Raw genomic sequence first — 24,763 nt, 5'->3', positions numbered from 1 at the left:
CCTCCAAGGACAAAGAAACAACAGCTTGTTGGGCATCGGGTTCCAGTGTTGTTCCTAGTATCTAACCAGAATACTTTGCGTTGCAACTTATAGTTTCCTTCCCTGAGCCCTTGCGTCATAAGGCTGGACAAACCCAGATCTCTTATTCAGTCCTTGTAAGTAATGCGCTGCAGCCCTCAACCACCTTGGTGGCCCTCCACTGGACCTGCTCCAATATGTCAGTGACTTCCTTGCACTGGGGAGCTGAGAACAGGCCTCAGCTAAGGAGGACTCTTGGACCCTCCACATATGCTACTTACTCTCATTTGGCATACATAAAAGATTGTTTGGATAAAATCCAAAAGCCTTCCTTATATCCAAAAGAGTCAAAGACATAAGGTCAGAGAAGAATTATAAAGAGAGACAGTGTAGAATGACCCTTTCTCCTGTCATGCCCTACCTCCTGTCTCAATTTAATCTCTTTCTCTCCTGTGACCAGCACATGCTTGATCCCTCCAGTGTACACCCCTCTCCTGCTGGATTTCAACTTTGGGGCTGCCTCGATAGGTTCAGAGCCTACCCTCGTGGTGCTCCTGCTGGCAAACAAGGGCGTGGTGCCTGTGGAGTGGTAAGAAGTGCTTGCTGGAATTCAGCCTTCTTTCTGGGGTCTGTCTGGGAGGATGGAAATGCTCACAGGGGCCATGACATGTTTACAAATTAATAGGGTGGATTTTGTAGGTGTGGCTTGTGTTGTGGAGCTGCAACTGAGACCTATTGGTGGGTCTGGGTGGGAAAGCAAGCAAAGAATGGCAGAGAGTTCTGCAGACCAGACCTGATGGAATGTAATGTGTCCCCCAGCTGGCTAAGCCTCGCTGGACTGAATATGCTGACCATGTCCCTGGGGAAGTTGTGTTCCCTGTTTTTTGACCAACTGACTGGTTCCCTAGGGCCTTCTTGTTTCCTTCTGATCAGAAGATGGACATGGAGCACTGGGCAGAGGATGCTGAGTTTAGCCCCCATGAGCTGCACCAGATGAGAATTCAGGATAACCAGCTCTTCAGTGTTTCCCCAAAGTCAGGGAAACTTCTTCCAGGACAGAAGGAATCTGTCCACCTCTCACACAGGTGATGGCAACTACCTGTACTTCAGAGCCTCATGCTGCATGCCAGGACATCACAGGCCATCAGAGTCCTCTCTGTTACCATGCCGGATCCTTTTCCCTCACATGCCCCTTGCCCAGCAGAGATTGGGCAAGTAAAAAGTCCCTGAGCATGTCCAGTTTCTGGACCCCACAAAGCTTGTCTTCCTCAAGGGAATATTGTTAAAGTCTTTTAACACTGCAGTGCAAGAGGCATTTAGCGTGACATGCTGGGACACTGGTCTGCCCTGGCGTGACAGCTGGGAAGATGAACAAGATGCTGCACTTCCTGTGGTTTTGATTATACAGTGGTATTCTTATTTTTGTTATCAACTAGAGCTGCTAGCCCTTGTGTGCCTGTGGAGGGTATGAAGAAAGCTGAACACTTCCCCTTTCACAGCAGACCTGATCTGAGAAGTACTGGCATTTCAAATGGCATTGGCCTAGAAACTTGGGTCCCTAAATCGGTGTGTGACTAAAAACAACATTGCATCACTCGCTCCCACCTAAACACAACTGTCTCCTTCCCTCTCTCAGTGGTCCATACGTAACAGTGACTCTTTAGCTGGGAAGTGAATTGTCTCTAATGTACTGTGTGACCCTGATTCTATTGCCCTGGGCACAAGGCTGGTTTCTAACATTTTCTTCCCTCTCCTCTTTCACTGCTAGACATGATTTCGTTGGCACCGATTACCTCCCTGTCCTGCTGAAGGTTTCCTATGGCCATGAGATTCTGGTAAGATAGCAGGTATCTCTTGCTTCTGTTTGCAGAACAGCAGCAGGTAGGAACTGAATTACAAGGTGTTTCCCTAGAAGCTGGCCAGTGGGCAGGGGGCTGTGGCCTTCCCCTGGAATCTGCACTGGCCAGGTAGTAACACAGGGCTAAGCAGACACATAAAACCAGCATCCTGACAAACTCATGGTTCTAGCACAGTGTGATGTGGCATTGCACTGGCTAAACGGCCCTTGGATGTAGCATCTGCTGGTTTCCCCAGCAAGGGAGTTTTTTAAATTGTTATTATTAACCTTTTTATTTTATTGGTGGTGTTAGTGCAGAATTGCTTCCTCGTCCAAGCCAACTCCAAGTCCAAAACAGCTCTCCTGGGTTTTGCAGTCCCTGCATGCTTTCCACACTCAAGTATATCTCAGGGATAGGATTTCTGTGCTTGCTTCCCTGCGTTTCACCTGCCTCACTGTGAGTTATTCCACGCAGCAATTCTGGTGGTCAGCTCTGCAGCCTGTCCAACTTCTCTCATATGCAGCTTTCCTGAATCTCTGCATCTTCTCAGCTCTCTATGCTCTTCAGAACCCCCTGGAATATGCTTTTTTCCAAAAGTACCACCTGCACTGGCTGCAGTGGGGGGACACACATGGTGGTACAGGGTTGGCAGAACATCCTTCAGCTCTGGAGTTATGGAGACAGCTGCTTACCCAGGACCAGAAGGTACTCCCTGCTTTCCTGGTTGGCTGTTCCTGCTGCAGTCCTGATGTCTTTGTTCACCCACTTATTTCTTCTGCCAAAGGTGGAGGAGCTTCCTACTCATTCTCCCTGCTTTGCTTCTTGCTAAAGCATCACAGAGCTGATCTGCAGTGTATTTTCCCTGAGCATTTCCTCAGGCTTGGAACTAATTTCTCTCTCTCCCCTTCTCTCAAACTGTCAGTTAGAGTCAAAGTCACCTTGTGCTCTGCCAGGCACAGCTCATGCCCAGCTGAGCCTTCCTGTCTGTCTCTGAGGTTTCCTGAGAGACCATTGTGTTCACACATCTCTTTTAGTTTTCTTTTCTTTCAGGACTGTTGTCAACCCTGAAACCCTTTGACCAAGCTGTTCAAACAGTGGCTTAACTGTGCCTTCCCTCAAAGCCCTTGGACAGGCTCCCTGTGCTCTGCCTGCCTGGCACAATCCTGAGAGTGGATATGAGCATTTCACCAGGTGGCCAGTGAGGGAATAGGCTTTGGAGCACCAGCAGCATAAAGGGCACACATCCTCTCTTGCCGCATAGCCAGTGGCTTTGGTGGCAGCCAGAAGCCACCACCTTACCTCATGCTGCCACTGCAGAACGGGCTGAAAAAGTGTGGGAGGCCCTGGGAATGCTAGAAGACCCCAGGTTGCATTGGAGCTCTGGCAATAGGAGGCCAATCCAGAGACCTGGAGCAGTGCAGGTGGTCACGACCTGCAGAGATGCACAGTGCCAGTTCTGAACTGCTAACATCAGAAAGCAAAAATGGAAGAGGTTCCTCTTGCAGAGAGGGCACTGAACACAGTGTGCCTCAGTTTCATTCATGGCATGAAGAGCGTGGAGCCACCAGGCCCCGTGGCAGAGCCTGCTCTAAGCATGCTCATGTGGCAGAGTTGAACAGATCCTCACCTGGGAATCTGGTGAAATGTGCATAACATATGCTGTCCTTAAGGGAAGCAAATACCATAATGTCCCCCCAAAAGTTAAGCTTTGGAGATTTGAGATAGCAACAATAAGCTGTGGAGACCATAGGACTGTGGTAGTGCCTGGTTATTTTGTCAAATTCCAAATTGCCTGGCTTCAGAGTGGTGATGTTAGCCAGCTGCAAGATAATGCATGGATTTTTTGAGGGGCTCCAAACTCACGTCTGTGATGGCTTTACCCACATGGACAGATTTTGATGTCCCACTCCTGCTTCCCCAACTGAGTCTGTCTGATTCACCTTCAGGAGGAGCTGCCCCTCCATTAATCCTTCCCCACTCAGTGGCCACCTTTCAGTCCCGAGATGACTGAATTTACAGGTGCTCTGAAGAACCTAAACTGATTTCCTGTTGGCAATTTCTTCTGTAGGATGAAACTTCTGTAGACTTGTGTGTTACCCACTTCCTTGTGCAGGAGGGAAACGGGGTCTCCTGCTGCCTAACACTCTCACAGGTTGTCCTTTGCCTCATTGCCATAGCCTTCCTGTAGGAGTGCAGCTGTGATCTTGTTCTCAGAGCTCCAGGATAGTTTGGCCAGGCAGAATCTGCAGCCCTCAGCAGTTTTAGTAGGAAAAGCCCATCTGGCTGTAGGTGTTGCAGGATGAGGCTCCCAGAACTTGCTGAAAAGAAGGGCTGGATCCCAGGGAGAATCACTGAGCACACAGGATCCATCAACTGGAATTGTTTGGACGTTGCTTCATAGCTGCTAATTAGGTATTGTGAGATGTTGTCACTTGCAGCACATGTTCTCCAGGCAGCTCTCCTCCCTGGGGAATCTGGCATCTCTGTAATGCTCTAAGTCATTGCTGTGGGACAAAATCTGTGCACTCTGGAAGGACAGCTGATTGCAGCAGGTCTTCACTTTTCTCCATTTGTCTCCCTTTAACTGACAGTCCTGTAAATGGTGCGTCCTCTGTCTATGGAATCTGATGACACTTCTTCCTTGGCAGTTGTGGTCTGGTGGAATCCAATGTGGCTTTTTGACTCAAGTAATATAAATGGGTGTTTCACTCCCAAAACTCAGGAAGGTTTCTGTCCTTTTTTCCCTTGCAGTTTGAGAGTGTCAGCTCTTGTCCTCCTCCTATTTTGTGTTGCATCTGGCTTGCTGAGGACCTCAGGAGGCTGAATGCTCATGTAGTTCTTTGAAAAGATCCCATGTGGGACTTTTTGTTAGCATTGTATTTCTAGTCTTCTCTCCCTTCTCTGTTTGCTTATGGAGCCAAACTGGAATGGGTTGTTTTAGAGGAATCGGCATCCTCTGCTCTTGTTTAAGCAACTGGCACAGTATCTCCTGCAGGTGTCTGTCCAAGGCATCCACCTGCCATTGCAAACATCCTGTCCATCTTCTGTATAGGAACTTAAAAAAATAGCCATACTTTAGGCTTAGCTGATTGTGAAATGCAGCAACTTAGTTCCCTTTGACCCATGCAGAGACATCACTAGTTCTGTGACTGCTTTACAACCTTTGTCTCTAGGTAGACGGCTCAGGGGTGCTTTGGAGTGATCCTGCAGGAAATAATGCGTCTTGACTCATCTCTATCTTGAGTGCAGTTTTCACAAAATGCAGAATCCTGTGTCCTTCCCTTCCATGAAATAGCTTTATAAATCTCTCTGCTTGAAGTGCATGGTAGATGCTTTGCTAGCAGGATACTGTTAATCATTACTTGATTACTTAAAATTCAGCTGGGATCTTTTTGCAGCTTTTGGACTGTTAGACACATTCTTGGAGCAGGATGTCCTCCAGAGTGAGGACATCCAGATGGTCCTTTCCAAGAGGAGGCCATTACTTACCTAAAATCCTGTCTTCCCAAAGGATTTGGCTGTCACAGCTGCACACTCTCCTATGTATGGTCCAGACAATCATTCACAGAGAATTTTTGCCATATACTTGCAAAGAGAAGCACTGAGCCTGGTGCCTGACACAGCAGGGAGAAAAGTACCTTCTCTCTGAAACAAGATGCAAACTTTTCAGAGAAGAGCCAACAGTTGAGTTAGCTCTCCATCTCCTTGCTATTTTTCTTAAGACATTGTCCTGGTATTACCAACTTAAATCTGTAACTGTGTTGCGCTCAGCTTGCAAAGTCCTCCAGAGTTGTTGTGCTGTTGTTAGTGATAGGGCCAAGGCCCTGTGAGAAAGTGACTGCATTTCTCTCCACTTTAGCTGAACTTCAGTGGCGTAACGGTGGAACAGGACCAGCGGTACCTTCATTTTGCATCCACAAAGCACATCTTCACACCCATTGCTGTTGGAACCTCCCAACCCCCCAGACAGGTGAGCATCCTGGGGCCAAATGTAGCAGCAGCGGAGCTTCCCTCCGCTAGTGTTACTGTGTCCCAAGGACAGGCAGTGTCTGAGGCATTGCCCAGGAAACAGAATGGCCTCCACAGGAAAGCATCACAGCAGAACTTTGAGACTAGTACTAGGCAGAGCCTGGAAACGGCTGCTGGGATGGCAGCAAGGAAAGTACCTCTCACCATCTCCAGTTTGACAAGATTTGGCATTCACTCTAGCCAGAATGCTGATGAGGTGTGTTGGGCTGTTCAGCTATTGTCTTGCATTGGATCCAAGTGAAGACTTGTCTAGCTGCTCCAGGCACTCTGGAAATAAATCCTAATTATTTTTTTAGTAAATTAATTAAACTTCCTTAAATACTTATTCAGCAAAAAAGAGAGCTTTGATTCTGTTCTGCCTGATTTACTTGGGAAATGAACAAGCCTGAATTGAATTAAGATTACTTTAATATGAGTGGTTTTTGCATTTCAAGTAATCCACTTTACAGTGATCCCTTTAGCTAATTTGTATTAATTTTCTCCTAGACTGAATTTGCAGGACACCACCTGGAGTGGCACTGTAGTTATCAATGCACATATGCCGTGATAAACCTTCAGTGCAGTCTCCTGTCAGAGCTTCAGTGATAAGTCCTGACACTATGAGCTCTCCTCATTCTTAGGAGACAAGCTGACTAATTAATTATTAATGCTTATCAGAGTCCTCTGGGGAAGTGTTAACTAGTTTAACTTGTGCATGGTGTGAAAAGCACTGCTCTCTCTGACTCACTTCAGATTTATGAACTCTACAATGGCGGCTCCATGCCTGTGATGTTTGAGGTTCAGCTGGACAACCTTGTGAGGATCCAGGAGGAGAATTTTCATCATCCTGTGTTTGTCTGCCTAACTCCTAGAGGAGAAATCCCCCCTGGCACAACAGGCCACATTGAGTGGATCTTCTCACCGCTGGAAGCCAGAATGTACTTGGTAAGACTCTTCCCATGACTGCCAGAAAAATTTTCTCTTCTTTTCCTGTTGTGTGCCTAAAATTCTTTATATCTCTTATTAATGGTTGGTGCATATATGCTACAGCTGAATTGAGCTCCATTCCTCCAAGAAGCAGAGAGCTTTAGAGCAAATAAGCAGCTGGTCTGGTCAGGAAACGGAGCAGATAATAATTTATCTCAAACTTCTTCTTCCCAAAGAACACATCACTTCCACAACTAGAGTCATCCCAATATGTATTTCTCAAGCATCAAACAGTTACCGGGCTATAAACAGTATCTGGTCAGATTTTTGGTTCATTGTTGGCCTCCAATATCTACCACCAAAGAGACTGAAGTTGGTGTCTTTTATCATTGCAGCGTACACTGCTGCAGCCCTCTGGAAACAGACTTCCCAAAGGCCTAGTCCTAGGCTGCAGCAGGTAGGCAGGGCCACAGCTGGAGCACTACCTATTGCCCCACTCTGTGGTAGATGAAAAAAATAAATAAATTGAATTTTAAAACTCCAGCTTTTGCTCCAAGAGGGAGTCCCTGCCAATCTCATACAGTAACTGGCTAATTGACTCCTTGACCAACTTTCCTGAGTTAGCAGGGAAGGTCAAGGCCTGAGGGAGCAAAAGAGACTGGATTTCCCCTCACCCATGCATGTGGTACATTTAGACTAATCCGTTAGCAAGTATACTAGCTTCTTGCACATCTCTCTCAGATATGACTCTGGGCTTAATACTCTTGTCTTGTCCAAGGCAGGTTGATGTTCCCATCCACGTCCTGGGGGGTGAATCAGCTCTGATCACCTTTCAGGGAATAGGCTACAGTCCGAATACTGTAGGAGACACTGCCACATCCAGCAAAGTTCTGTCTACTTCAGTCTTTCCAGGTTCTACCAAGCTAACTGTGCCTGGGCAGGTAAGTCCAGGCATGCTGATATGAATAACATGGTTAGTCCAGAACTGTGTGAGAGAGACTGAAATACGGAAGCAGCCCCATCTAGCAGTAGCCTGTGTTGCAGGGGAGTTCATTGCCATGAGATAGAGCAAGATATTTAAGATATTTCCCTTTCACTAGGTCATCTAGAGCCTAACTCATAAAAGCAGTTGTTCTGAAAGGTGCCTGCATTCCAAGTTGCTGCTTCCACTGCCGTTAGAAATGAAAAGGTTTTAGGGTTTGCATGTTTTCTGAATTTTCTATTAAAAGTTACCTTCCACCACAGCTACCTTTATTATTTGCAGCTGAAACACCTTTTCTTTGGTAATTCATTCACAAAAACACTCCTGACGTACCCTGTCAGGGCTTGGCTGCCTCCGTTTCACAGCCAAACTCAGGTGATGCATAACCTGAATGCAGACTGCAGGATGGTTGCTAATTCAGGCATATCCTGAGGAATGTACTGTTTGACCTGTCACTGGCTCAGCACGAGGTTGTTTGGCCTGGCTAGAGCTGGCCTGCCAGCCTGGACAATCTGTTGTTAAACTCAGCCACGGATCCCAGTGTACTGAAACAGCATTAAGCAGTATCAGCAGAGGAATACTCCAGGCAGGAAAAGGACTTACCCTGTGTGACATTAACACGCCTACCTTGGAGCCCAGCCACAGCTACGTATGCTCTTTGGCTTCCAGAGAAGCAATTGAATTCCTGGGTACAGCAAGGAGAAAGTGAATAAAAACCTGTCTCAGGCTGCCAACAAAGATGCCATTCCACAAGACTCTGTTGTCTGTAACCAAGACTCATCAGCTTCTCTAATGATCAGTGTAATTAATTAGAGTTTGCACTGTGCCTGTAGAATGGGAAAGACTAGTAGCATACCAGTAGCAAGGTGTTGTAGGGAGCAAGTACCCAAAACTCGCATTCGGGTTGATGAGGATTTTGCACAACTACATAGCTTGCATTTGCCAACCGAAGTGGGAAAAGGCCTGGATTGCAAGTGCTGCAGAGAGAATCTGGGTGCCACTGGTACTCTGTGCTCCTGAGATCCTCTTCTGCCCCAGCAGCAGCTTTATGTTCTATTCATTGCTCACTCAATCCAACTGCAACAGGGCTATCTTCCTGCTGTAAAGAGTCGTTATAACCAGAACAAAAATGAGAGAAATATAACATCCCCCTCAAGTTTTTATTGTAAAGGTAACTGGCAAATATTATCTATGCATTGCTGGATAACTTAAAGATAGTTGTGTGACTGCCCTTCCCCAGTGGCCACATCCCATCTTCCCTCCCTGCTGTCCCTCCCTGCTGTCCCTCCCGGTTTCATCTTGCTTCTTGCAGGCAGCCACCTTGTCACACCATAGGATTTGCCTTGGAAATATCCCAGACTGCACCAAAGTCAGTCGACTTGTCTTTCTCAACAATATCTCGGAGAGCAAAGCTGTTGTGTTTGCCTGGCAGATAAGCACCTGTAAAGACAAGGGGGTGAGTCTTTCATTCTCTTTCCTCTACAGCCTTCTTGCCCATCTCTCTTGTGCCACAACAGGACCTTACAATTTCATGTTCAGCCAGACAATCAGAAACGATCTTAGGACTTGGCTTTTGTATTAGCCGATGAAAGGAAAGGGCAGAGAGAAGTGAAGACAAGGGTTAGGATAGCAGGGGAAAGACAGGAATTCAGAAGGGGAATCTGAAGACTTCAGTGAAGATACATGAACCTGGAACTACAGGGTGTGATAATAAACCTCAGGACCCTGTTTACCAGCAAAGTCCATGGGTGTTCTTTGAATATATCAGCTGCATGTCTCTCATGCCACATACCTCTCAGAAGGGGAGAGGAGAGAATTCCCACAATCCTGTGTTTCCTACAAAGAGAAGGCACATAGGAAAGTCCCAGGACAGTGAAACGGTTCCTCTGTGACTTGTTTTGGGTTGTTCTTTTGTTTGTTTGTTTCCCCCCCTAGATGTTGCACATTGCTCCAGATTCAGGGCTTGTGCAGCCTGGAGAGAGCATCCCTTGCTTTATCACCCTGCAACCTTCAGGGAGTGCTTCCTTCTACAACAAAGATCTGGTGTGTGAGGTGAGACCCAAGAGGTACCTGTGTATTAGCATCACCTGGGCATGTCACTGCAGTTCCCAAATGGCTGGCCCCAGCAGTCAGCTGCCTGCTGCTTCCAGCTGAAGGAATCCTTTGCTCCATAATGCTGGCCAGAACTTCTCATTACTGAAGATATTGAGCTTCATCTCTCCTGATGCTTTAAGGGCCTCTCTGTCTGTGTGGCTCACTAGGTGAGGTGTAATTGTGCAACATGTGGCTTTGTGAGTTGAACCCAGCTACTAGAAGTCACACAGTTTGAGTGGGAGTGGCTTTTAATGAATGTCAGAGACTTAAAGATCTGTAAAAAGCAAGTCTTGCTTCTTTAGTATTAGTAGGGGCACAGACTTGTGGTAGTGTCCCTCTGGATGCTTCCCAGGTGTCCTTTGGCAAAAGATTGTGTCTCCTCTGTGTAAGTCTCATAATAGCACTGTTCTCTCCCCTTTCTGCCACTGGAAGGCATGGAAAGGGAGTGGGCTTTGGCTGGGACATTCTGGAAGGGAGGAATGGGTGACAGACATGGAGTTGAGCCAGAAACTGTTATTTGCAGCTCCTTTCTGGCCCTACTCCCTTCAATCATGGTTTCGTTCATAGGTCTACATCCAGGAGTCCCTGATTCAGTATGAGAAGGACCTGCAGGAGTGGGAAAGGGCAAAGGAACAGCAGGCGGTGGAGTTCACCATCACAGAGAAGGACCTCGAGACTAAGAAGAAGCCAAAGTCACCTGCAGAGGTAAGTGCTGCCAGAACTTTACATCAGTTTAGCTGAGCTCAGAAACAGCAGCCAGGTGTCAATAAGAAATGTTCTGTAAAAAAATGTAGGCAAGTCGATAACAGGACATGAGGCTGTCATCTACTCAGGATCTCATAGCTGGTCTGTGGATAGTGGAAAATGAGATCTTAGTTTCTAGCCAAGGATCCTCTTGCACTCTCTTTAACATTGAGAGAGGGGATAGCAGGTGGGGACCTTGGGATTAAGATTATTTTTCTGATTACCTTATAAACTCTGAATTTGCTAACAATCATCTGAAAGTTGGAAGTGCATGAGAAGCCTTAGGGGAAAAAAACCAAAACAGTGGCTCTGGAAACAGATGGTTGAATTTTTAACCATGAATAAACACAGGAGAAAAATGTGTACTAACAACAAGAATGTGGCCTGAGTGAAGAATGGGAGGATGTGATCATTGACTCTCAGCTGCAGTGAAGTAAATCTTAGAGTCTAGTTTTGCTCCATATCTTTCCTACACTCTGATTTCTCTTTTTTTTTTTTTTTTTTTAGAGGTCATCAGATTCTGCTGAGACAGAAAATCTTCCTGAATCCTCAGCTGTGATCAGGAAATTCAAGGTAAGTCATGCCTGTCTCACCCATAGTAGAATCAAACTGACTGCTTTAGAAAAGAGGCAGATGCTGGATATCACAGCGTGTGAGCCTGGATGGAAAGCCCAGCAGGATTTGTAGCTTCAAATTTGTAGCTTTGGGAGACAGACTGTTTGGAGGAGCCAAAAGAATCAGACTGTCTGGCTGTGTCCTGTGGCCAGTAACTTTCCAGCTGAGGTAAACAGGAAGTAAAATTGGAACCAAATGTGCACCTGTGACTGGAGAAAGGGGGAAAGTTTCGAATAAGCAGAAAAGATGCATACAGGCAGGGCAGTCAGTACCTGGACTGATTTCACACTGGGGCTGCAAGGGAATGTGTGCCACAACAGAAAGAGGCAGGACCCTAGCATGACATGTTGCGGACTTTGTCCTTGCTGCTAAAAGAGCTGTGCTCTGTGCCTCAGGAGAAGCTGCAGGCAGGAACTGCCTTCATTTAAGTGCCTGGAAAGCTTTAAAGATCAATTTGCCTGGTTCATCTCTGTTCCCCTTCAAAATCACACAGGTGTGGCCACAGGCCCACATTAGCTGCTCTGAGTTGTAAAGACAGCTTTTCCAGCAGTGGTGGCACGGTGTGAACAAGATCCCAGTGAATGCTGTGCAGAGCTGCCTGGGCCCAAAGGCAGAGCCACGCTGCGCCTACAGCCATGCGTTGTGGGAATGCCCGGGCTTGCGGAGAACCAGCCAACCTGAGATGTGGAAGGGTTAAGAGGAGCTGGTGTGATGTTGGGCCTGAGCAGATTCATTCAGCTAGGAGTCACAGCATGTTATCTCAGGACTGACACCATAGTAAGGCTGTAGCAGTGCTCCTGGGACCTTGCAAAGTGCCTCTGCGTGCCCCGCACTATCCTGTGTGAAGGTATCGGCTCAGAGCAGCTCTAGCTTGGACTGTCTGCCCTGCACTGTTAGGTGTGATCAGTGATGCAGATTGAGGCATTCATTGGGATGAATATAAGGATGGTTGGGGAAACGTAAAAGCAGTTTCCTTTAGTCCTCCAGGGTTTTAGCTGCTAGTGACAATTTGGAGCCCACAATGACCTGCTGTGTCTGTGTCAGGAGTGGTGAAGGCCTCTGGCCTCATTCCCAGAGGTTGGACAGCTATGTCTCAAAGGTCATTGAAGTCCTGTGATGCCTGAGGGCTTCTCCAGAGCTTGGTAATGTCCTTCTGGGCCAAGCTTCTGGACTACTCCTGCCCTAAGAAACTTCTCCCAAACTGACTGCTGGTAATACAACCCCAAACTGGCCCATGTTGCATGGCTGGAGTCAGTTCCTGGTTTCCTTCCAGGCTCAGGACAATTTCTGCATGCATTCCTGCACATCTCCCATAGCATTCATGGTGTGTTCGGAAGAGCAGAGATGTCTCCCAGAGTTCCACAGGAACAGATTGGAGTACAACAGCCCCAAGTGCCCTGGGGAGACCCTGAAGCCCTGCTGATACTTGGGGCTGGAGTACTAGGCAGCAAAGAGGGAGCAGACCTGATTTCCAGCATGGCCACTCATGCCTGATAGCAGTACTGCCATGCCAAGATCATTCTGACACTTGTCTCCTGTCCAGAATCTGGTGGTTCTGACTGCTGGGCTTTCCAGTTCTCATGCCAGTGCTCACACCTACACCAGCCTGCCTGTGGCCGGAGAAGAAACCAAGTACCTGCCATTTCTTTCTCTCCAACAGACACTACCCCCTATTAAAAACCACCCTATGCCCAATCTGCCTGCCGGACACTTTCAGAGGAGGCTGCTGTTGGACAAAGAAGCCAGCCAGGTGTGGGTCAAACCAGAGTCCCCCAAGCCCATCTTCTTACACCTTGGTGTGACAGCCAGATCCTACTCTATTGAAGAGTTCTTCAGCAACTTCACCTCGGAGTTCCCCAAATACTTCTTGTCCTGGTAAGACATCCAGCTTTTTGGATTGACATCTTCTTCTGAGCCAGGGCTGCGCATGCTGTGAAACGTACTGAATTTGGAGTTCTGCTCTACTCCCTCCAGTGCCTCAGTATTAGGCGGGAGGTGCCTTGCTTTCCCCAGTGTTAGCTGACATGACCTGTTTCTCTCCCTCCCCCAAAAGGGAGATGCTGTCAGATCTCAGTGCTCCTCTCTTATGACCGTGTCCCTGCTGCTGTCACAAGTGCAGGAGCTCCCACTCTTGCTGTGGCACCCTGCATCACTCCCTGCTTGCCTGCAGTGCTGCTGCTCAGCCAGGAGGATGCAGGTCTTTGCTAGTTTGGTTCAGTAGTGCTGCTGCTGCTGGAACAACTCCTTCTTTCCCAGCCCCTTCAGCAACTGGCCCTTGGAGAACAAGTTTGTGGACGGGAGTAGGGACAGAGACAGGATGGACATGGACCCCAAATGGCTGTCCCTGGCTGATGCTTCCAAACAGGAGCTGCAGATAGTGACTGACATACTCACAGGTACCATCAGGTGCGTGTCCCTTCACCCTCAGCTGCTTTGGAGCCCCTGTCCTCCAGGGGTGTGCATGCAGCACAGCTGGCCCCTTGCTAATCCCAGAGGAGTCTGTGCACTTGCATTGCCCCAGAACTGGAGATCCAGCCTGCCAAAGGCTGCCTTGGGGGCTATGAACTCAGGAGTCCTGATGCGACAGCCAGAGGCAGGGTCTTGCTCCCCAGCTAGGGGCTGGGCCCATCTCTGTATAGCGATCAGCGTCACTGCCCAGGAACCAGGGCACTCTGCCTGCCATGATCTTGGGAATAGGCTGCATTGGGATTTACCTGTTTTGTTTATCAGCTGCAGAAATGTAAAGAACCAGTGCTGGGGAGGCAAAGGTAGTTTCCGTAGCTCAAGCCATCTTGCTGCCTCCCTTATGTTCAGAAAGTAAGAAGGGACAAACTAATAATTGACATCAGTTAGGGTCTTCCTCTGATTTGTACTGTCTTTTAATGATCCTCTGGGATCATACAGATATCTGATTTGCTGGGAATAATCCATTATTTTCTTCTTCTCAGAGGCCTCTTGGAGAACACCCGGTTCCATGATGCAGTGAGAAAAAGCCTGGATGAGCCCATTCCGTATTTCTCCCAGTTCCGGTGTGAAGAATCAGCAGAGCTCCAGGACAGGAGACAGATCCCCTTCAGGGTCTCTGCTTCCCCAGATCTTTACCCTGAAAAGGATGGAGAGAGGAAAGAAACGAGGCAGGAAACCTCTCCCAACAATGATTTGCTGGAGCCTTGGGAGAGGATGAGTGAGATTTTGCACCATGAGCAGTTGAGGGAGCAAAAGGAGATGATGAGCAGGTGAGGAAGAGCTCACACAGAAAAGGCAATAGCTGCATGGGCAGGAAAGCGATGGCAGCACATTACCTGGCCAGAAACACATTTCTGCTTCTGCCCTGCAGTGTTTCTGCTGGGGTGTTCTGTGTGCTGTGGGTGGAAATCAATGCTACCCTGCCTAGCCACCGTCTCCCAAGTGCAGTTTATGAAGAGTTCAGGTTTGCTGTGTCTTGGGGCTGAGTCCTGGCCAGTGCCAGGATGCTGGTGGTGAGTGAAGTCTGCTTTACACTCAGACAGGCCTGGTCATATTAGAGTTAGTGTGCAGTGGGTGCTTACCTTACCTTTTGTTTTTTACTGCAGTATTTCATCACCTTGCATTTGCTGTGGCTACACCCTTGCACACTGCTACAGGCCATGAGCATATGCACGAATACCAACTACAACACAGCTTGGAGGGTGAAACCAGTAAAGCCACAGTCACTCAGCTCTGTACAAGGTCAGGGCCTGACACCAGCTGGTGGCAGTTCCGGGAGATGGGTCAGCACCCCATTGCTTTAGCCTTTGGTTTATTGGCCCCAGCGTGTAGGTAACAGTGTGTGCTCTGCTGCTGCGCCTGATGTTTCCTGGGAGGAGTCACAGCAAGCAGCCTGCCTTATCTGCTTTCTGATAGCTGTCCTCTGCCTGTACTTTTGCCCCTCCAGGCAGCCAGCCTTTGGGAACCTGGTGGAGCTGGTGCTGGAAAACACACTGCAGAATATCCTGACTGAAGCCAGCCGTGGGGAGGTGGTGCTGACAGCCCGGCCCAGGGTCATTTCTCTACCCCCCAGCCCTTCCCGAAGGTAGCAAAGTGTATCTGTGTTGTCACGGACTGGTCCTTAATATGTCAAGCTGAAGCACAGCACATTTTCTAGACCATGTGGATTAGCTGGATCACTGTGTGTTAATGCCAAGGCTGCCTGTGCAAAAAGGGGAATCCACTCCCAAAGCCTCTGCCCTTTCTTTGGCTTATCCTGAGCTGCAGAGCAGAGGTGGTAATGTTACAGCCTTTCTGTGGACCTGAGACCATCATGCAGCTCTGGGGCAGGGCCCTGTGAGTGAGCAGCTGGCAGAAGGGACTGGCCTGAGGCACTGGAGAGCCCGCCCAGCACAAGGACACAAGGAGGGTATCTTAGGAAAAGGGGTCAAGGAGCAGGGGGCAAAGCTTTGGTAGTCCAAGGTGGTGTGCAACCTAGTTAGGCTGAGGGAATGGCCACTGGTGGGGAGGTAGATTTGGGGCTGAGGGCAAAGCATGAGGATTTGCCCCAGCTTGGGGAGGTGTGCAGGGAAATGGGATTGAGGGAGGATGGGAAGGGGGTTGTTGGATGGAGATGTAATCTCCAGAGCTGCAGGAGTCTTGTCTAGATAGATGAGGGGTGTTCCCTGTGATCCTTCAGGGAGGGATAATTTCCTGAGGGGGAGGAAGCAGCAGGCTGCACTCTCCCCACCCCAAAAGCAGTATCTTCTTCTTCAGAATCACCAATTCAGCTCCACCACCCCCAAGAGCGTAGCTGCCAGGCACTGTGCTGCTTGAGGTCTTCAAGCACATCAACTGTCTCCACTCTTCATCCCATCCCTGTGATGTCCAGAGCAACTCTGATCCTCCCACACCATGACCTGAGCTCAGCATGCTGGCTGCCTCTGAGAAGGTATGTCCTGATTCTGTCCTCAGCTCCAGTTTGAATCCTCTCGCAACTGCACAGCAGAGTTCATGAGATCTCCTCTCCCTGTGGCTGACCACATCATCGGAGAAGAACATCACTGCGCTACAGGAAGCACATGGACAACCTCTGTGACTTCCCACTTGCCCCCAGTCTGTACCAGCTGGAAGAGGAGTGGAATCTACTTTGAAATGTAGCTGAGGAAGTACTGGCAGCTGCGCATTGAGGTGCTGAGCCCCTGTCAACATCAGTAGCGTGCAGATATTTATTCTTCCTCCCTTCCTTGCTCTAGTGGCTGCTGCAAGTCCCACGTCCAGAGACCCAGCCTGAGAGAGCAGCTGCAGCACCATCTAGCACACTCGGCAGTCCAATAAAAGGAGCTTGGCCTCTGGGCACACAGACACCGGCATGTAACATATGTAATCGATGCATCTGGGTTTGGGAACACCGTGGACAAGCTCTCTCCTTTTCAAACTGCAAAACTGTCACCTGGGGAAGGGGATGCTATGAGCCTTGGCCTGGCATTGGGGTCTGGCAGGCTACAGGAGTCACTGTGAAAGAGCGGGGTTTGTCACAGCCGAGAGGTGGCGGTGTTAGTTGTGAGAAACCCCAGGTGCCAGCGCAGAGCTGGGCTGGTGCTGGGCACCGGCTGCCTGTTCCCTGGCAGAGGCTGCAGGCCGGCCGTGTCAGGCAGCGGGGCTGGCTTTGCAGCATCTGCCCTCCTCTGCAGCCCTGCTGTGGGCTTTGCTCTACAGGGCTCACCCAGCCACCCTCCTGTGGTGGGGATGCAGCTGATATCCCCCTCCAAACTCTCCTGCCTTGTTCCCAGTGCCAGCACCCAGCCAAGACCTTCTCCCCTTGCAGCTCAAGAGAAGACCATGCATGAGGAGCTGCAGAGGGCTTTTGCTCAGCAGAGGGCAGATGTTTGCTGTGCCGGGGGGGTGCTGCAGCAAACCCAGCACGACCCCAGCGCTCCACTCTGTGCGGGAGCCCTACGTGCGTAACCCGTTGCTAAGCCCCAGGGCCGAGCTGTTCCTGTTTTTAAAGATATAGCAAAGGCACTGCCAGCTCCTGAGCTCAGCCTGGGTGCCTGGGGCCTTCACATGGGTCCTGGGGCCTTCTCATGAGAAGTGCAGACCCTCTACTCCCTCCCCAACACCCTGGGTGCCAGGTCCACATCACAGCAGCTTCTCTGTCTTACTCTGGGCTTCAGCTGGTGCTGAACAAGCAATGGGGTACCACCTTCTTCCTCCCCAGCTCGAGGCAGCAGAGGCACCTGGCTGTTCAGTCCAGTTGGGGTGACTGCCTGGTCCAGGCTCCTCACTAGGATTTGCCCACTACAGATGCTCTGTAGTCCTGTGACAGGCGTCCTAAGTGGGTAACGCAGGCAGGAAGAGGAGCCTTGCCATTGTCCTAAAGCAGGTTGAATCCAGCTGCCTGCAGGAGTCTAAGGGCAGCCTGGAGCAGTGGAGACAGGATCGGTGAGTTTGCCCATCTTCAGACCTGCTGCGTGATCTGATGCTCTGGACTGCATCACCATTAACTCCTCTGCCTTGTGGGACAGATGGGTCAACATGGGGAATGCTGTGTGTTAGTCTGGTGTAACAACCAAGGGTGAATGGATGGAGCCTGAGTGCAGACACATGCGCAGGGAGGTAGGGGTTTTTTTGTCATTAAAGCTCCTATCCTCCCCACTCTCCTGTGCTGAATGCAGTCTGGACCTGGGGGAAAAAGAACTCACACTGCGCTTTCCAGTTGGAGCACAGTCAGAGGTAAATTCACTTCTCTGATTAGTGTCTCTAGTAGGAAAGAGCCATGAGACAGTGCCTTCAGCAGTGGCTGAGTCAGGGAACCAGACATTTGAGAGCTACCTACACATCTGAGAGATAAATCTTCCTTCCCTCGGCTCTTTGCAGGGGTGTGAGATTGTGGTGTGTGATGGTGGTGTGTCACCTCTATTCTAGGTCTTTGCTGGTGCCTGTCAACCAGAACCACTCAGTGTGCACTAAGCAAAGCCATTAAAAGCTGTCACATGCTTTTCTTCTTTTATCCTCATCCTAAGTTAAAAATACACCAGGGACAGCACCTTTCCCATGTTGTGAAAATTCCTGCTTCATCTTCTCAAGCTGGGAATGAGACCCTGGCCCTGATTTTGGAAAACACTCACATGTGTGACCAAGCGATGCTGCTGTCCCTTTGGCAAAGGGAGTGGGAGACAGCAGCACCCCAGGCACTGCTCGGGGTGAGGCCTTCAGAGTGGGGAGCCTACAGCAATGCGCTCACATGGGGGCTTCAGTGCTTCCCTGCTGCTCCTTCCCACACTGGGATCTTGGGGGGCAGTGGTGAGGTGAAGGGTGGGCAAAGATGAACAGTGCTCATGGGAGGAATTGTCCCTTAGCAAGAGGCTTTGTTGCTACCCACTGCCAAGGGTGAAGGCAGTGAACTGTAGGACTGTAGTAGAGCCAGACCCACAGCCCAGGTCACAGAAAAGGGGAGAAGCCCTGTGTCTACTAACCACAACTGGGTCTCAGGCAGAAAGAAGTCTGAGCTTGTTGTATGGGCTTCCAGGGCTGGGTTTGGCCCCTGCCCCAACACCAGTGATGTTTCTAATGCACATCTCTCAAATGGGGTTATTGTATATACGGGCCCTGCTCCTTCCCACTGGTGTTTGGGTGGTGAAGTGGGGTGATGTTCCCAGGGGGTTGGGGTTGGTGGCTAGGCCAGCCAGGACAGGCTGCCTGAGGTATAGGGCCAGTGTGAGGATGGCTGAGAGTGAGCTTGCCAAGCTCATAGTGCTCCCCTCCTCCTTGTGCTAGTTATCAGGAGTGCTCAGTCATCAGGCAGTTAATGCAACACACAACAGGCCTTTTCTTCTTGGCTGTTAGTCCTGGCTCCTAGGGAGGGGTGAAATGGCCTTGGGGCAGGTGGGCAACAGAAGCTATCCTGAATCCCATTAAAACATTTAACACCTGCTGAATCGTGCCATTGTCTGGGAGATAAAGGGAAGGGAACAAAGCTGCTCTTGGTCTTTCCTGCCAGGGTGTTTGTAAGGTTCTGCTGTCCCATTGCAGCTGGGGAGCCCTAGTGGCCTGCAAAGACCCACTTGGCATGGCTCTGTGTCTATGTGGAGAAGATGGCAGTGTTAGGGGACAGTCCCCTGGGCCCCCTGTTGCAAGTGTGCACAGGTCAGAATCAGCCCCTTCTCCCCCCATACCGAGTGTTAGGTAGGAACCTGGAAAGGTCCTGCCCCAACTAGCCTGCAGTGTCAGCACAGGCAGGGCAAAGTCTGGAGAGCTAAAACGTGAAGGTAATCCTCCCAAAACCCTTGGCAGAGCTGGGCAGAGACCCTTCACCCCTGGCCTCCCACATCCGAGATACGGGGCTTTGCTGGCTCAGCTGTATTACTTTGGTATTTGGGAATGGGAACTTTTTAGTCCATGCTCAGGTCAGACCAGGGCGCAGTGGTGGCTCCTGATGGACATGGAAGGTGCTCTGAGGTGAGCTAGTCAGTCCTCATGGGACGGAAAGGTAGCACAAACCCTTGGCTGCTGAGAGAGGAGGCTGAGCCTGCCTCTGCTGGGGCCAGTCCTGTTGAGTGCAAAAGCAAAATCTTGGTCCCAGCACTGCCTCCAGCCAGGGAAGAGCACAAGCCAGTGGATGCTGCCGTGGATGTGCCAGGACAGGTGGAAGGTGTTCCCCAGGACAGCTGTCCGGTGCAGGGCACTCTGTGAGCTGAAAGGACCTGCTTTTCTCCTGTTTTCCAGAGGGGTCCCTGCAAGGGCAGTCTTTGCTGTTATGTGGTGCATGGTGGGGTCCTGCCCTTGCAGGAGAGAGGTTGGGGTGAGAAAGCATTTCTGGCAGAGCACATAGCGCTGTCCTGGAGTTGTCTTCTGGAGCTACAGCAGCAATGGTGTGGTGTTTGGGGGTTTTCTGGCGTCAGAAAGCAAGGGGGCAGCCAGGCAGCCTATGCCAGGAGCTGTGGCTTTGCTCTGCTGGTGCGTGGCCCAGAAGGGAGAGGCAAGATCCTGCCCAGCACGTTTCCCATGCTGGGAAAGGAAAAGTGGGCAAGCCTGGGCGTCAGGGCCTGTAGCGCATCAAAAGGAGAGGGAGCATCACAGTCCCTCTTAGCACCACAACCAGGGCAGCAGTGGTCCTGCATTTCCTTTGCTGGCAAAAAAACTACAGGAAAAGAGGCTCAGGGCAACCAAGTCCAGCCGGTTGGCATCACTCCAGCTCATCCCGGTGCCAGGCTCTGCTGGGCTGGGAGCCTGCAGTACTCAAACCCCACAGACAGCAGCAGGCAGGAGGGGTGGAGCCTGCCTTTCAAAATCCTGACTCTGAGAGGGACAAGTCTCCAAGGAAGAAGAGCTGGGTGGCAGTGGCTGATAAGGATCTACAACTATCCGCTTGTATTTGGGAATCCACTGAAAGCACACTTGAGCTCTGGAAGGGACAATGATAGTAGTTGCTAAAGCACACCCAGGACCAGGATACCTGGAGGTGTCCGTTGTGGGGGTTAAAGCAGTGTTATCCCCTTCCCCACCCGCAAACACACCCATCTACATAAACAAACACACCAGTGCACTTGCACAAAGGAGCTTCTCCTGCTACCGCAGCTGCACTTCATGCTCTGTTATCCAGGGAGTCGTGGGTGCCAGAGTAACCCAGAGAGATAGCCCAGCTCCTGCTGGCTCTAGCTGAGATCAGCTGAGGACTGTCAGGGCTGAGTAGCGTGGCTGGGTGCCACAGGAGTGTGTCTAAACTTCTTCTGGCCCCGTGGGCTCTGCATGCTGCCCCCAGAGCCAGCATGGGAGTGTCTGCACTGGTTACCCCACTGGCTGGTGACACAGCCGGGATGTGGGAGAGTGGTGTGACTCTGGGATGCAGTGACCCCAGAGGAAGGTACTCCTTGTGCACATGGAGTGAAACACAACCTGTTCTTGTGGCTGAGTTGGGAGAGCTGGCTCGTGGCCCATGTGGCCGTGCTGGAAATGTTCCCAAAGGGAGCGAGCAGAGGTGGTTTTGTAAAGCTCTGCTATGCTGCCCAGCTCAGAGGTCTGTGGGTTTCTGTCAATGAAGTGTGCATCGCCCTGGTGTGCCCAAGGGGTCTTCAGCATGAGTGGGGGGATTGGGATGGGGGCAAGGGGGTTCTTGCCATCATTGGCATTCAGTGTCAGGCTGCTTAGGGTAGGCAGTAGTAGCTTTGCTTTCCAGCCCTGGGACCTTACTGCTCCCTCACTTTTCAGCAGCCTCAAGGGTTGCAAGCAAGCAGCCCCTACCCCAGAGCTGCCCAGGTAGGGTACCCCCACACCTGCCTCGCCTGGTCCCCCACTCTTGCCTCACTCCCAGCTGCAAAGTGAGCCAGGCAGGTGGGTGGAAAAGTGACAGCTGGTGTTGTTCCAGTGCAGGTTAATGAATGTCTCCTCCTCTCCCCCCTCCACCTCCTCCTCCTCCCCACCACCCGCCCCAGCACCCAGGCTCCTGGCTCCTGTCAGCCCATCAGGCTCCCATTAACAAAGGCAGCCCTGGAGAGTTTGCATAGAGACCTGCTCTGCCTCTAATCTAGGTGGGCTAATCGCCTCCCTTGCCCAGCCTGCCTTCCCTGGGTCAATATTTGCTCTGAGCAAACACAGAGCTGTGACAGGTGTGCTGGGGAGAAGGCTCGCCGCCGCCAGCCCAGCCCTCTCGCCTGTCTCTGCTCAGTCACATCTCTCCGGCCCCCCGATCATCGGCCAGCCAGCGCTATTTTTATCAGGGCTATAAAAGCCCCATCCAGCCAGCGTCACCCTCATTTTCTGCTCGTGAGCCGGTGGGGGAAAGCGAAGCCGCTCACCTGCCAGCTGCCAGCGTGTCACCGGAGGCAGGTGAGGTGCTGTAGCCTGGCACGCCTGGGCCAGGGTCCTGCCCGCCCAGCTGGGAGCAGGGTGCTGGGCATGGGGGAAACCCTGGGGGCTCCCCCAGGACAAGTGCTGGGAGCCCAGTGGAACCTGCAGACTCCCAGGAGGGAAGCAGGTGGACTCGGGGTCACCGTCCTGGCTGCTCCCTTCCCTTAACTCTTCCCTTCTCTCTCGCCTGTATTTTCTAATACTTTCTGTTCCCCTCTCCTCCATTTACTTTCTTCCTTTCTTCCTTCCCCACCCTCCCTCCCCACCCTGCCGTGCCAGTTTAACCCGCCTCTGCTCTGTTTGTCTTTCCCAGGCAGCAGGTGTCAAGCATCCAACCTTCCGGACTTTACCCCTGGAGGAGCATGTTCGGAGCAGCGGGTGCAGCAAGGACACCGGCTCTGAGCCTGGAGGGACCCAGCTCAGGAGGAAGGATGGGGAAGGGGCTGCCGGCAGCCTGTGGCAGAGCACCCCTCCAGCCCACGCCATCTGAGCCCGGAGCAACTCTGCACTTGCCTGGCGTCGAGCCCCACGTGCAAGACCTGACCTGAACGTTTTGTTCGTTCGGCTCGCGTTAGGCAGGTCCAGCCCGTCTGCAAGCGTGTGGCTGGTGTGCACATGTGCCGTACCACCCGCACACCGCTGCAGCCTGTCCTGCGCACCCCCGACCTGCAGCCCACGTAGGGAGCGCACGCTTGCTTGCAACTCACACAGGACACGCAAGCTGCTTTGCAACACAAGTGGCAGGACGAACAAACAGCCTGGGTGCGGAGCGCACAAGGGATGTGCGCACAACTCACAATCTTCACCCAAACACATGCACGCAGTGTATGGCCTGTGCGTGGCACGTGCATGAAGCGATGGACAGGCAGTGCACACATGATACAATCTGCACGCAGCATGCACGAGCGTCATGGGACCCATGTGGCATTGGTACACATGGCATCTCTGACACCCAGCTTTGCAGGCTGTGACGTGCAAGACCCGTGTCCTTGTGCCCATGGCATGACAGGCATGTGTAATATACTAGGCACATGCACCCCGCCTGAATGGCTGACCGCTGCCTGCAGCAGCTTGCTGGGGAAGGGCAGCCTGGCCCTTGCGCCCTGGCAGCAATGCAGAGCCATGGCAGACGCAGGGAGCCTTGGCACAGCGCTGGCCCAGGGTGGAGCTCACCAGGCTCTGCCAAACGCACAGGTAGGTCTCAATGGTCTGCTGGCACCAAGGGAGCTTTAGCTGCTGACACAGTGCAGGCAGTGGGGAGGGAGGGCAGGAGCAGGCAGGGAGGAGCAGGGCAGGGGACGGGGGTATAGGGGACAGGGGCACGGGGGGCGGGGGTGTGTAGCACCCTTTCCCACACACCTCTGCCCAGATTGGCTCCCAGCAGCTGCACTTCCTGGCCCTTGCAGGATCTGCCTGCCTGTGCACTGGGCTCCCAGGGCAGGTGTTGCCTGCTGCTCACCCTCACCCTGTGGGTCAGGTACCAGCTCCTGCTGGAGGCAATACCCCTGCCCAAGTTTGCTGTGGAAGGGTATGGGGGGGTGGACCTGACAAGCTCGGGGGGATCTCTTCCAGGACAGCCCTGCCCACTGCCTGCCCTGCTCTCAAAGTGCAGTACAGTGCTTGACCTGGGCTCCTGTCCCATCCCGTGTCCTGTCCCATCCCTGTTCCCTCCTGCCCGCACAGAAACGGTCAGAGCCCGGGGACTGCTCCTAGCACCATGGAGACAGTAGGGAGTCCAGGAGAGCTACAAGAGGGGACAGCAGTGGACCTGCTTTCCTCCTACCCCAGGAGGTTCTCTGGGAGTGCAAAATGCCCCACACTCCCCTGCCTGGCCGTGTCTGCAATTTCTCTGACAGCCCCAAGCACGCTTCTGCCCTGGCCTAGGGATGCCGCACCTGGGCACTTCTCTTGTAGCACAGGTTCCAGCTCCAGCTGCACTGTGCTCAGGGATGCTCGAGTCTACACGTGGGTCCCGAACCCTTCCTGCAACCTCTCCACAAACACTACAAAGGCTGAGCCCAGCCCGACAGTGCAGATGGAGGAGAGGCTGGAGTTGAAGGAGTCCAGGATTGTGCCAAGGGACAGAACAATTCCTGCTGCTTTCCCTCGCCCCCATCCAATCCATGTGCAGGACAAGGCTCAGCAGCCTCTGCCCTGGAGCAGGAGAGCCCTGCTCCCTCCCTGGGATGCCCCTGCAAGGGATGGAGAAAAGGCTCCTCCCGGGCTGCCTGCCTGGGCAGAGGCTGGGTGTTTCCAAAGGTGTGGGAAAGCATCAAAACGAAAGAGCATCTCCAGGGGTGCTGAGCTCCCTGTGTCTCTCCAGATGCAAGTGCCCATCCTGGCCTGGCAACAGCCACCACACAGTATAGTGACTGGCAATCACGGTGGCCACAGGCCCCTTCGGGCCATGTCTCTGGGCTCTGTCTCCTGCCACCAAGCCTAGCAAAGTTGAAAAGCCAAGAAAGCACAACACATCCCCTGAGCCACATAACCCCCTGCAGCTGCCCTGCTCACGCTGGGATCAAACAGAGCACGATTAATAATGCTGAGCAAAGCCAGACCCTGCTGCCCATGCTGCTCCAGCCACCGCACGTGCGTCCCTGTGGGGGCAGAGCCTGGCAGAGATGGTATCTGGCAGAGCAGGGCTGCAGAGATGCTGCTCAGCTGCCTCACTCTCCCTCAGTGACTCCACACACCGCCGGGCTGCCTTGTGCTCTAGCGTGACCCTGCACCCCATGGGACC

General features: G+C 51.7%; 1 protein-coding gene across 1 annotated transcript in view; it reads left to right on the top strand.

The window, feature by feature from the left end:
* Positions 1 to 18,134, top strand: part of CFAP65 (cilia and flagella associated protein 65) — a 34,253-nt gene extending 16,119 nt beyond the window's left edge. The window contains 16 exon segments of the mRNA XM_075093213.1: positions 479 to 607; positions 927 to 1,103; positions 1,787 to 1,853; positions 5,716 to 5,826; positions 6,618 to 6,809; positions 7,574 to 7,732; positions 9,086 to 9,229; positions 9,709 to 9,825; positions 10,435 to 10,572; positions 11,119 to 11,184; positions 12,887 to 13,101; positions 13,483 to 13,632; positions 14,175 to 14,462; positions 15,144 to 15,277; positions 15,949 to 16,028; positions 16,031 to 18,134. Of these exon segments, the coding sequence (XP_074949314.1) occupies positions 479 to 607; positions 927 to 1,103; positions 1,787 to 1,853; positions 5,716 to 5,826; positions 6,618 to 6,809; positions 7,574 to 7,732; positions 9,086 to 9,229; positions 9,709 to 9,825; positions 10,435 to 10,572; positions 11,119 to 11,184; positions 12,887 to 13,101; positions 13,483 to 13,632; positions 14,175 to 14,462; positions 15,144 to 15,277; positions 15,949 to 16,028; positions 16,031 to 16,090 (2,227 nt within the window). The 3' untranslated portion in view covers positions 16,091 to 18,134.
* The last annotated feature ends 6,629 nt before the right edge of the window (positions 18,135 to 24,763 follow it).

Source organism: Phalacrocorax aristotelis, chromosome 5 (assembly GCF_949628215.1).
Source record: "Phalacrocorax aristotelis chromosome 5, bGulAri2.1, whole genome shotgun sequence".
Lineage (NCBI taxonomy): Eukaryota > Metazoa > Chordata > Aves > Suliformes > Phalacrocoracidae > Phalacrocorax > Phalacrocorax aristotelis.
Note: the sequence above shows the minus strand (reverse complement) of the source record. Positions and strands in the feature narration are given on the sequence as shown.